Raw genomic sequence first — 12,539 nt, forward strand, 5'->3', positions numbered from 1 at the left:
CCTGGGGCCCTGTCAACCAGAGCTCCCTGCCTCCACCTCCTTACTTACTGGGGAAGGTAAAGCCACAGTGCCGTCTAATTCTGACAAACAGCCAGTGGTGCCCACTGTCAAGGACCAGACTGTAGTCAGATGAGCTGTGAAGGTCAAGAAAGCCAGGAAGGATGTCTTGGAAACCTGGAGGGAGTTCAGGAATGGCAGCAGAGGACCCAGGATCAGAGATGGCCTCCCTTCCAACCTTGCAGTCTTCACCATGAAGAGTTTTGCAACCAATGGTGAAACTAAGGCAAGGAGAGGCCAACTCACTAGTCTGAATTGTGAATTCACTGGCTGTTTGTCAATGCCTGTTCTTCACATCAGTGCAGGTGGTGCCCCTCCCACTCAGGGCACCACATGCCCCCAGAGCAGGGCCAGGTGACACTGAGGACCCAAGCAGCCTCTTGGAGTAGTGGCTTGTTCCAAGAAACATTTGCCACATTGGAGGAAGACATCCTTAACTGTTTCAAAGCTGAAAAATAGAAGAAATACTGTTTTTCACTTCCCCTGAAATAAAATTGCTTAACTAGGAGCTTCTCAAAACCCAATCCCCTGGAATATGGAGCCTAAATTTAAATTGTCTTTGGAAGGTCACCGGATCACCTTTATGCAGGGTCAGCCAGCAGTTGCTCAAGATAACTGCTTTTCTGCTGACTCAGGCCTTTCCCTCACACAATTAATGAGATCCTGCTGCACTTCCCCTGAGAAAGAGAACAATGGCTGTAGATGAGCAGGTGGCCTTGGCTGGCATGCTGGCCAGTGAGCCCTTCTTCAGAGATCAGGGATTAACATTCCTACCCAGCCCCAGATCCCCTTTGAACCTGGCTTGCAGCCCCACCATGTGACATTGGTCACATGGGCCTCTGTCTGCCCCTCAGGCACTTTGCCCCTTCCTACCTTTGGGCTCTTGCATGAACTTCTTCCCTCGATCTTGGCTGAATTGTCAGTTTCCCAAAGAGACCATCACTCAGTGCCACACTGCCGTCTCTTTCCCCCAGGCTATCGGCACACCTGAAATGGCCCTACCCAGTTACTGGTGGAGGGCAGGAGATCCCTGAGTTGTGCTCCACCAGAGACAGCAGGTAGTCAAGAGACCCTTCTGAATGGAAGGAAGGGTGGGTTGTCTTCATGCTCTTCCTGGGTGTGAACTGGGCCTTTCTTTGGTGGCTCTGGTTCCACTGTGGGCTGGGACCGCAACCTCTACAGCAATGTTGAGGTAGCAATCAGATTGTGGGAGGTGGAGCTTGACAATCCTCTAGCAGCTCCCCAAGATACGGCGGGCTCACTGGGGGCAATATGGGGTACCAGGCTGGAGGTAGGTCCTGGGCTGGGCCCAAAGTGATGAAGAAAGAGAGGCAGGTAGGCAGGTGAAAGGAGTGATCTTCATGCAGCTGTAGCTCCAAGCTGGCTGGAGGAGCAGCAGGCAGTCCTCCACCTAGGACAGATGCATGAGGATGGCTGCTGTGTTGAGGCTTGTTCCTGGATACTGGTGGGGAAAACCAACAAGAGCAGACAGAAAGTTCTAGCTTAGACCTCTAGGAGCAAGGCTGGGGTATGGGGGTAGAAAGGCCTCTGAGAGGAAGTGACTTCAGCAACGCAATGCAGCAGATGAGCCGGCTCCAAGCCGAAGCACATGCGCTGCAGGCAGAAGAGGCCATGGGTGAGAGACAGACCAGCCTGAGGGACCAGAGTTGGGCAAGTCTGGGTGGTTTATGGTGTGCTGCTGAACTGGCCAGGCCCAATGCAGCCAGGCACAAGTAATCCTAGGCCACTCCCAGATGTCAGCACTTTGTTCATAGGCAGCGAGAGCCATGGAGGGTTTTAGGCAGAGTGTGAGCCAGGGGAGGGGCCTGCCAGGATGGCCCAGCTGCCCCGAGGAGAACAGCCCAAATGGGCAAAGGTGGAGCCTAGACGGCCGAGGAAGCCAGGGCAGTCATCCTGGGAAGACAACAGTGTGGTGTGTGGTATGGGGACCCTGGGCAAGGTCCCTGGACTCGGGTTGGAGGGAGCAGGATTGAGGGAGTGGACAGGTGGTATGACTGGGCCCTCTGGAGTAGATGGCGGAGGGGATGTCCAGGAGGGTCTACGGGGTGGAGGAGGTGAGGCCCACAGGTCTGCAGCCAGTAAGGTGGTGGCCGGGAGGAGGAAGTGGTCCTTGATGGAGGGAGGTGAGATGGGGGAAAGGAAGGGAGTCGAGCTTCCTTCCACACCCCATCCTCACCCACAGGGCCCAGCAAACTTCTCTCAGGCCTCTCGTCATGCTGAGGCAACAGGGTATTGGCCTTATCTCAGAGCCACCTGAGGAGGAAGGAACCAGGGCTCAGGAGGGTCAGATTTATCGAAGCTTCCATGGCTGTGGCTGGCCTTCTCTGTGGAGGGCCCTGTCTATCACAGCCAAGCACCTTGGACCAGAGGAAAGCATGGGAGTCTCAGTGGCCCCAGTCCAGGATGGAGTAGACTTTGCTGAAAACAAAGGGGCCGACAGGGAGTGTGGGGGTGAGGGTACCAGAAAGGAGCTGGTGCCCCCATGGGGTTGTGGGCTACAGGGCCTACTGACCCCACCTGAGTCTCAGGGGGGCCCAGTGTCCATCCCAGTGCGCCTTTTGAGAAACGGCTGGGCCATTGTGCAGAAGAATGCCCGGAAATCCCGTGCCTCCCTCCTCCAACAAGGATGGGGGCTCTTCCTCCCAGCCAGGAAACTCCAAGTTGGCTTCCGGAGGGTGGCCTTGGGGCTGGAGTGCCAGGGGTACCACTGCTACTGGTGGGAAGACAGAGCACAGACTCTTTTGTCTCTTTGTGTCTCTCCTGTCTGAGGGCCAGAGTAGGCCTGGAGCCTGGCGCCACCGGCTGCTCCTGAAAGTACAGCCGGTGTGCTGTGTCATTGGGGAGCACTAGGGACTTCCTGAAGTGATGTCGCCTGAGCACGATCAACTCTGCCCCTGCCTCCTAGGATGGGGGATGGGCAGCATCTCAGGAAGAAGATTGGCCTTTGGGAAGGTTGGGAGGTCTAGGAAGTCCCGGAGGCAGGGGCAGAGTTGAGGGGTCTCCTAGGGCCATAGAAAGTTTCCTGTGCTGCTTGCTTTGTGCTGGGGCCTTAGGCCCCAGGGAAGCAGTGCTTGGAGGCCAGTGGCTCTGGGCAGGGCCTTAGACGAGGCTGGAGGCCAGCCTGACCCGCACAATCCTGCCCAGACTCTCCGCCTGTGGGAGAGACAGCGCCGCCAGGACTCAGAGGGGCACCTTGCAGTAAGGGTGCTGAGTAGGGGCCTGGGTCGGGCTTGGACTACAGGGCGAGCTTCCTGGAGGAATAGACCAAGATGTGCTTGGCTAACCCAGGAAAAGGGGCCACGAGAGCCACTCACCCCCCACCCCTCACCCCCGCCCCGGGATCCGGCAGACCTTGGCCAGGAAACGGTGGAGCTGGCCCCGCGGTTAGGAACCATCAGGCTTGTTTGGGGAACTTGCAGGGGAAGCTGGGGATCATGCAGCTCCTTAAATGGCGAGGCGGGGACACACAGGGAGGTAGAAGGCGCTGGCAGCGACTAGAGCAACGGTGGGTGGGGGGTTGGGGGCGACGGAGGCGGCGAGTGTTAGCTGTACCAGCGCCCTCTGCTATCCCACTCGCAGTTCTTTCCCAAACTGCGGCTGCCAGGGGTCGCCATGATTGGCTGCGAGCCGCTGGCCCGCGCGCGGATTGGCTGCTTGGGGCTGGGGGGCCGGGCCGAGGGGTAGAGTCCGCCCCACGAACCTTCAAATAGGAAGCCCCCCGGAGGCGCTGGCAGACCCAAGGGTGTGCTGCAGACTGCTGGGGCAGTGGACCGAGGGCGGTGAGCCCGGCGCGCGGGTACCAGGGTCCGTGCAGGGCGCCGACTTGCTCATCCGAGGTATCGCCGCCCCCGCCCCCTCACCCCCCGGTCCCGGGGCTTTCGGGCGCGCGTCTCACCTCCAGCCATGGGGTCGGCGGCTCTGGAGATCCTCGGCCTGGTGCTGTGCCTGGTGGGATGGGTGGGCCTGATCCTGGCATGTGGGCTGCCTATGTGGCAGGTGACCGCCTTCTTGGACCACAACATCGTGACGGCGCAGACCACCTGGAAGGGGCTGTGGATGTCGTGTGTGGTGCAGAGCACGGGGCACATGCAATGCAAGGTGTACGACTCAGTGCTGGCGCTGAGCACCGAGGTGCAGGCGGCGCGGGCGCTCACCGTGGGCGCCGTACTGCTGGCGCTGGTCGCCCTCTTCGTGACCCTGGCAGGCGCGCAGTGCACGACCTGCGTGGCCCCCGGTCCTGGCAAGGCGCGCGTGGCTCTCACGGGCGGCGCACTCTACTCGCTCTGCGGGTTGCTGGCACTCGTGCCGCTCTGTTGGTTCGCCAACATCGTGGTCCGCGAGTTTTACGACCCGACCGTACCCATGTCGCAGAAATACGAGCTGGGCGCGGCGCTGTACATAGGCTGGGCGGCCTCGGCGCTGCTCATGTGCGGCGGGGGCCTCGTGTGCTGCGGCGCCTGGGTCTGTGCTGGCCGCCCGGACCTCAGCTTCCCTGTAAAGTATTCGGCGCCTCGGCGGCCCGGGGCCGGCGGCGACTATGACAAGAAGAACTACGTCTGAAGGCGCCGGGCACAGCGAGGCCCCTCGCGCCAGTCGTGCCCCGGAGCCGGACTGGCCAGGGAGTCCCGCACGGACTGATGCCTGCTTTGGGCCGCGCCACGCACAAGCTCCGTGGAATGCCCAGCTCTGCGCCAGCACGCACGCCACTGACGGGACCCTGCCAGTGCCTGAAGCCTGTCCACTCCAATTGCCACTCGCCGGGCCCTGCCCTGCCCTGAACAGGCGACACGCACTTAGGAGGACTCGCTCGGTTCTGTTCTCTGTGCGCAGTGCTGGCTCCGACGTGGGAATGGCGCGCGTTCCTTTGTTGTGTGGGCACTGGACTAAAGATGCCACTTCTCTCGTCCTCGGAGTCTGGGGTGCCGCCGTACTTTCCAGCGGCTCCTGCTAAATCCAGAGGGGCAGACGGTGGGCCCAGGACCTTCAGCTGGGTTGCCTGAAGGATGTGTACAGCTGGCCTTTACCCCATCAGCGAGGTCTGAGCCCAGGGGGACCAAAAGACTTGGCCTGGACCTACCTCCTTTACCCCAGCAGCTCTCCAAGGGAGGCTTATGGGCACACTCAGATCCTGAGTGTGGGGCTGGGGCCCTGCCCTCCTTCATATCTTGGGGGACGGGTAAAAATTTGCTTAGTAAATGGTTTGAATACCCTCCCATCTGTGTCCTGTTCTCTGTCCAGTCATGCCTATGCCCAGTTGCTCCCATTCACCCACCCACCCAAGGACTCCTGTTTAAAAGGCTCCTGTGGGTACTCTCCCACATCTGGCTCCTTGGGTCCTTCCTGCCACTTGATCACTTTTCCTGCTAGGTGGGAAACAGCCACAGGTCACTAAATCCCAGGAAGGTGAGCCCTGTAGTTAGAAGAGCCTCTGCTGAGTCATGGGAGGAAAGGGGGAGGGAGACCCCAGCAGAGGATGCAGGTTGGACCCACCCCCTCCCAAGACAGTGCGTGGGGGCTTGGAATACAGGAAGTGCTGAGGGTAGGCTGCTAGGCTGCTGGGCTCCACAGGCTAGGTATTTTCCACCTGCCTCCTTGGCTCACTTATCTCTAGGTCTTATTAAACGGCTATAGATCTGTACATCATGTCAGAAAAGGGCCCTTTCTGACAGTGAAGCGGGAACAGGGGCGATTCCAGGATGTGTGCTGTGTTCCCGCAGAGCTAGGTCCACAAGCATGTTGCCATGGAGAGGCCTCAGAGCCAGTTGTCTGGAGAGTGCCTGGGCTTGCCTCCAGCCCCTGTCCTGGCTCTTCTGCCAATCTTTGGGTGGCTGTGTAGGTCCTGTGCCCACTGTACTGGCCTGGCAGCCACCTCAGACTTGTGCTAACCTTTAGCGCCTGTGCCAGCACCTGCAGGGAGCACCCTGTGACCTTCTTCCTGAGTGGGACGCCTGGGGCCATGTTGTCCCTGGCCAGGCACCTGAGGGTGGGGGTCCCAGGAAGGTAGAGCAAACCAGAGCTGTTAGAGCTTATTACTGCCAACCCTGTTCTAGGTACTTTGAATGCATTTTTACCTTTTCCCAAAGGCCAGGGCAGAAGAGAACAGTGGATGGGAGTAGGGGAGATGCAGGGAGGCACTTTAAACCCAGCCAGCAGAAAGGCTTGGCATTGTCACCAACCTCGGCCTCAGGAGCCCTGTCCAGAAATGCCTGGGCCACATCCAGTGGCAAGGAGTCTCTCAGGCTTGGCCAGGCTCCTTGAAGGTGGGGGCCGTGGCCGGGGCTTGAGAACCCCAGGACATGGGCTCAGAGGGACTCAGGGTGGCAGTAGCAGAACCAGTTGAATGGGACTTCCAGGGAGGCTAAAACGACTGGTGGCCTGACAGCCCAACAATGGGATGAGCCCATGGCACAGAGGTACTCAGTAGCCCCCCATGGCAACCCTGCCTGGCATGTGCAGAAGGGACTAAGAACAGTCTCTAAGTGCAGGAGTATGTGATCCTGGTTTTTGCATTGCTGCCCCTGGCTGCTGGGGCCAGCTAGTGCTGGGTACAGGGCATTTGGCCAGGAACGCAGGCTGCATCCCACATAAGCCCAGAACTCTCTGACTCCTTCAGGCCCCAGGGATCAGCTAGGATTCTGAAGGGTAGCTGTTTAGCCCTAGCTTTTGTAAACAGATAGGGTGGGCAGCTTGAGGACCCTGAGGAGCCAGGCTACTGCTGCCTGACCTATGCCAGGAAGAACAGGGGTAGACTCCACTGCCAGAGGTCAAGAGAGAAGAGTTGGCCACCAATATAGCCGACCCCACTGTGCCCACTACCCCTTCCCAAGGACTTGAGACCTGGCCCTACCCACCACATCCTCAATCCCAATGGGCTCTTTCTGGGTTTTACCCCCATCAACTTAAAGCCTGCCAAACCACTATGCTCCCTCCTGCCCACAACCCAAGGCGGCTTGTCTGCTTCCTTGGTCTGTCTGCTTCCCGATACCCATGCTCCAGGTGGTGGCCACAGACAGCCTCTGCCACTTGTGAGAACAGCTCCTCCCCAAAGGGCAGGAATGGATGGGGACAGGGAGCATTCTTGCCTCTAGATCATGCTCTGGGCTAGCTGATGGCTCTCCTGAGAACTCTCACTGCTCTGAAGACTTTGGAGATTGAGGTCCCATCCAGCTCAGACCTTCTGTGACCAAGACACAAGTGAAATTGACCTCGGGGGCACAGTGTCTCCTGCCCCGCCCTTCCTGGCTTGGGACCTTGCCCAGTAGCCTGGCGGTACCTGTTGTGTGCCTGTGGGGCTGGGGGTGCTTAGACAGGTAGATGCTAAAGGGTGAGATGACAGCTGTGGAGGGCATGGTCTGGTGGGGGCACCATCCAGAGGGTGATCTTGAGATGCTGCCAGAGCCAGGCAGATAGGAGGAAGTCTTGGGAGGGCAGACAAAGCCAGGTCCTGGCTGGCATTGCCAGGCAGTAGTCAGTGCACATGCTATGCATAGGTTCAGGTGCTCAGGGGCCCTGTCTCTGCCCATTGCCATCTCTCCACGCAACCAGGGTGTTCATTTCCTGCTGGGCCCTGGGGGTGCCCAGGGGCCGCCCAGGGGCCAGTATCAAGGCTGCTCTGGACCCAGAGAAGACTCAGGGTACAACCAAGCACTAGCCCTGTAAATAGAGCAAAGATTGGGGCACCAAACCTAAAATAAGCATTTTATTCCATTAAAAATCACTGTCCTCCGAATCTAAAAAACTATGTCCATAACTTACTAACTAAATAAAATGTGGTTAATATAAATAAGGAGAAGGTCATTTCTGAAGAAATCAAACTCTGTAAAAGAAAAAAAGAAAAAAAATAAATATCAAGCAATTCTGATGTCTCCCCAGAGTAAACATACCATCTGGGCCTCTGATACACTGGGCTTGCTTCTGAGTAGCCTCCACCACTCACAGAGAGAGGGCCACCCCACAGTCACCAAGGTGCCTGCCGTCTTCACTGTACCCCACTGGCCAGGTCCAGGCTGTTGTCCACTTAAGAACCCCTGAAGGCTTCACGCTTGCCCAGCCTCAGCTCCATGGTGATGCTCCCCTCGCCTGGAGCATCTCCTCCTGACCCCCCAGCAAACTGCTCCTCTCCCTTCCCAGCTGGCCCACCCTGCACCCTGTTTTGGTGGCAGGACACACAGCAGCGCTGGCATCATCACTGAGCAGGCTGCAGGGGAGGGGCTGCCCAAGAGCCCCACTTGTAACCTTTGATTTGGGTCATAAACTTATACCTCTGCCCCCACCTTAAGGCCCTGTGCTGAGGTTTAGCACTTGTTGTCCAAGGGGTGTCAGTCTCCTTCCAGATGAGGAAATAGGCATAGCCTGATGAGGTACGCAACAGACCTCATTGAAGACCCTAAGGGCCTAACCCCAGAGGCCCTCCCCAACAAGGGCCATGTGTGCCCCAGCCCAACCTGAGGGTCTCTGGGGCTCCCTGAAGCCCCCTATGCTGTTCTCAGGAGAGCCTAATGGGCTCCAACGGGGGAAGGGAGCCTGCCCTCACAGCTTCCAGCTCACCATGGACGGTAGAGCAGGAGGATCTGGGCTGGCATGAGGGTACCCCCTACACTGCCTTGACAGGCCCATCTGCCATAGCAGTGGCCCTAGCCCAGGCTCAGGGAGATGCAGGGCTGGGCATGGGCATTCCCTGTGTGGGGGGCCCTGTGCTGAGAAGTGGTCATTAGACACCGAGCAGGCCTCCTAACCTGGTCAGATATGGCCTGTTTATTGAGTGGCCCCTCAAGAGTTGCCATGTTGGATAGTGCGGAAAGCCCTGAATGGAGAGGCGTCCAGTGTCACAGAGGACTGTCAGTTATAGCTGCATGCTGGTGCAGGCCCGGGTAGAGCAGACATTTTATAATTCCCAGCTGAGTAGCTGCCAACAACTTTGCTTTCTTAAAAGTCAAGCATACTAGAGCCTGGATAGATGTCCCTGTGGGCTCCAGCCCAGGGCCTGACTAGAGGCTGTGAGAGGCTCCAGGTGGCCCCCTAGGGGTGCCCTTGTTACCAGCAGTGCCAGGAGGCCTGTGTGTCCCTTGCTGATGCCCAGCCCATGGTGTGGCAAGTGTCAGCTATTTTTGAAGGGGTCCCAGGAGCTTAATGCAATTAAGCTCCCTCAAAAATGCCCCATTGTGGCACTGCCGCCAGCCCAGGGACAGACATCCTTGGGAAAAATGTGTTGGCCCCAAATCTCTTCAGGAGCCTCATTCTGGTCCAAGACCCAAGTAAAAGCCTAGGGGAGGGAAAAAGCAGGGGGACCACTGCAGGGCATCGGGAGGGACTTCAGCACAGGCTCTGCAGCAGGGCCACCCCTGCCCTGCCCCCACACTAACCCTCAGGACAGGAGGGAAATGAGCCCGTCCAAAAACTTGCTCCGATCCTCCGCTTTCAGTTCAATTACTGCAATAATGAAAGAAAAACATCTTGTGAGATGGGAGGAGTAGGGATGGGAGTGAAGAAGTGAGAAAAACAAGTCAGGGCACATTAACTCCCTCTTCCCAACCATCCAGGGCTGGAACCCTCCAGCACATTCCAAAATGGGCTTAGCTACTTGATGGCCTGGAATATTCTGGGCTAAGAGGTTATACTTCTCCATCCCTCTGTATTTAATTCTCAGAAACTGTCAACTGCTCTATTGGTAAGGCTGGGGCTATGGTCCGTGGGGAGGCCTCTCTAGGTAGCCAGGGGACCAGCAGTGACAGGCAACAGAGGGTACACAGGGGATATGATGACTCAGACCACTGCAGTCCTAGACAGATGGGACTTCCCACCCTGATGAATAGAGTGCTACCCCACAGTGGGTTATAGAGGCCCTGAGGTCAGGCAGGAGGCCAGCCTTCAGTCCTGCTCTGGTAAGTCCCTCAGCTTCAGTGTCCTCTTCCGTAGAAGGGGGACACAATACAAACTGCCCCATCTCTGGGGGGCCATCAGGCTCAGACAAGCACATGGGCTCTCATTAGATGGCAAAACTAAGCTAGCCTGGTCCTGTCAGCTGTCTGTGCCAAGGGTCATAGCACCTGGAGCTCTGAGCCCAGCTTGCCTAGGCAGTGCTGCCCACAGCTCCCTCTGCCTTCTGACCATCTTCTCCACTCACAAGAGAGGCCTAGCAGCTCTCAGCCTACAAACCCTCCCTGTGTGGAGGAGGCGGGACATCCTGCAGGCCAGCCAGTGCCAACCTCTCCCTGAGAAGGTGACTATATGGAGATGGGGCTTTTAAAAAAGGTGATTAGGTTAAATGAGGCAGTAAGGGTAGGTCCTAAACCAATCTGGCTGGAAGAGATCTGGACACAGAGGGACAACCATGTGAAGACATAGTGGGAACATGACCATCTACAAGCCAAGGAGACAGGCTTTAAAAGAAACTGACCCTGTAGACTCTTTGATCTGACTTCTAGCCTCCAGAATGATGAGAAATAAATTTGTTTAAACCCCCCAGTCTGCGATATGTGTTAATGGCAACCCGAGCAGACTAATACAAGGGTGAAGTCTCAACATGTCTGTTCTACTTTAAATCTGTCAGCAAGAATTAAAAGCAAATATGGCCAAATGTAAGCATGTTCCATGCTGGTGGCTAGAGAAAATGCAGGGTGTTGTGGGGGGGTGCTGGCTGGCCTGCAGGTGTGGTTCCCCCAAAGCCACCATCTGGGCAGGGCTCTTCCATTCTTTGGACTCATGTAACATAAGGATGGAGAAAGTACCTGAGCCATCATGCAGGACCACGTGGCAGTCTAAGGTGGGACCCCTCACAACAACAAACAAGAGCTGCTGGCCTAAAGTGGTGGCCAGCATAGCCAGGAAGGTGGTACCCTTGGGTTGTCACAGACCCTGCTGTTTCTACAACCTACAGTAGGGGCAGATGACCCTGATGGATGGGGCTGGGCCCTTGACGCCCTAGTGGCTAGTCCTCCAGGCTCGTTGGTGAAGTGGTCTCAAGGGATGGATTGCAAGGCCAGAGCCAGGCCTATGGCTCCCTGGGCAACACCTGTTCCCTCTCTGAGGGCCAACCCTGGGAGCCTGTCAGGGTCCAGACAGGAGGTGCAGGGCCCGAGGCATGCCTAGAGCAGCCAGGCCCAGGGCTGGTTCCAGGAGGACATGAGGGCTGCTGGTGGGGTACCTCTCATGTCAGCTTCCCTGGTTCCAAGGCCAGTGCTGATTTTGAAGGGACCTTAATGCAGCAGACTCTTACCTGAGAGGTCGAAATAATTGTGTAGTGTCCGGGAGTTGGTGCCCTCTGCTGCCTTCTCAAATGCCCGCCCAAAAAAGCTGTGGACACATAATAGGCACACTGGGGGCCCAGTCACTACGATAAACCCTTCTCATGTACCCAGGACAAACACTGGAGGTGGCCCAGACTCTACCCCAGCTGCTGCTTCCACCCGTCAGCACTTATACCCCTCCTGGGCCACTGCCCTCTGAGGCCTCAGCATCACTCACTGGACAGTCACTGCCTCTCATTGCTGCCCCTCACCTGTACCTGGCTGAGCCCTTCTCAGCCCTTGGGGCATGAATATCCTTATGTACTCCCCAGGGCTTCATGCCCAGGGCCCTGACTGTAGCCTCCCTCAGGCCTGGCACCATGCTGGCAGCTGTGGCAGGTGAGAGGCAGAGGCTTGGTGGGAGCCATGCTGTGATAGGAGTCTCAGACGAGACCAAGTCACACACAGAAGGGTAGGACTGGGAGGAAGCTGCAAGGCCAGGCTACGGCATGTGACTGGAATTCAGCCCAGCAAGGACAGGAGGAAGGAGCACAGGGTAGCAGGGAGACAATCTAGAGTATATCCCCTGTGGGATCAGGGCCACGGCAGGTAAGGGCTAGCAGTGAAAGGGCGTGTGCTTCAAGCCTCCATGGCAACTCTCACATGAGACTGTGTGCACTGATTAGAGCTAACGTTAACCAGAATGGTTACGCATATGACGTACGATGATAAACTGACAGCTGGGGTGAGGACACAGCTGACTGTGGTGACCCAAAGGGGAAGTGCTCGCTGGCCACCTTGGAAACCCAGGCCAGAAGCTCATGGCCAGCTCTGACTTGCACGGCCACGAATTGAAGACCTATGGCAGAGTTTTGGAGAGCAGCCTCGTAACACAGAAGCACTTGTCTTAAAAAGGTCCATTGTTTCTCTCAATTTGATAATAAATGGCCTTTGCAGACACTGAAGGAGGTCAAAGCTCATGACCGCGGAGCTAGGATTGATCTGGATCCAGGACCAGTGTCTTCCATGGCAGAGGCCAACAAAGGCTTATTGGGAAAAATGAGGGGTACACAGCATCGGGTGGTCTTCAGGCCCCCAAGCTGCCCCACCAGAAAGCTGGGTGGCAGTGTCCTGCTGCCTGCTGCAACTCAGCATCTGTTCAAGGTCGCCTTATGGGACCTGATGGGGAGCACTGGACCCAGGGCACTAATTGCACCTTGGAGGCAGACATCCAAG

The 12,539-nt window shown here is 57.2% G+C and overlaps 2 protein-coding genes across 4 annotated transcripts in view; one reads left to right on the plus strand and one right to left on the minus strand.

Annotated features, from left to right (window-relative positions):
- The first annotated feature begins 3,969 nt into the window (after positions 1-3,969).
- Positions 3,970-4,638, plus strand: CLDN5 (claudin 5). Its single transcript, XM_011367199.1, has one exon. The coding sequence runs from the start codon at positions 3,982-3,984 to the stop codon at positions 4,636-4,638; it is 657 nt and encodes a 218-aa protein (XP_011365501.1). The 5' UTR covers positions 3,970-3,981.
- Positions 4,639-7,762: 3,124 nt separating this feature from the next.
- Positions 7,763-12,539, minus strand: part of CDC45 (cell division cycle 45) — a 33,758-nt gene continuing 28,981 nt past the window's right edge. For all 3 annotated transcript variants that reach the window (XM_023534672.1, XM_023534673.1, XM_011367203.2), the window contains 3 exons: positions 11,294-11,370; positions 9,441-9,507; positions 7,763-7,894 (listed from right to left, as the gene is read on the minus strand). In XM_023534672.1, the coding sequence (XP_023390440.1) occupies positions 9,443-9,507; positions 11,294-11,370 (142 nt within the window). In that variant the 3' untranslated portion in view covers positions 7,763-7,894; positions 9,441-9,442. The remainder of the gene's footprint in view (positions 7,895-9,440; positions 9,508-11,293; positions 11,371-12,539) is intronic.

Source organism: Pteropus vampyrus, unplaced genomic scaffold, assembly GCF_000151845.1.
Source record: "Pteropus vampyrus isolate Shadow unplaced genomic scaffold, Pvam_2.0 Scaffold130, whole genome shotgun sequence".
NCBI classification, from domain to species: Eukaryota; Metazoa; Chordata; class Mammalia; order Chiroptera; family Pteropodidae; genus Pteropus; species Pteropus vampyrus.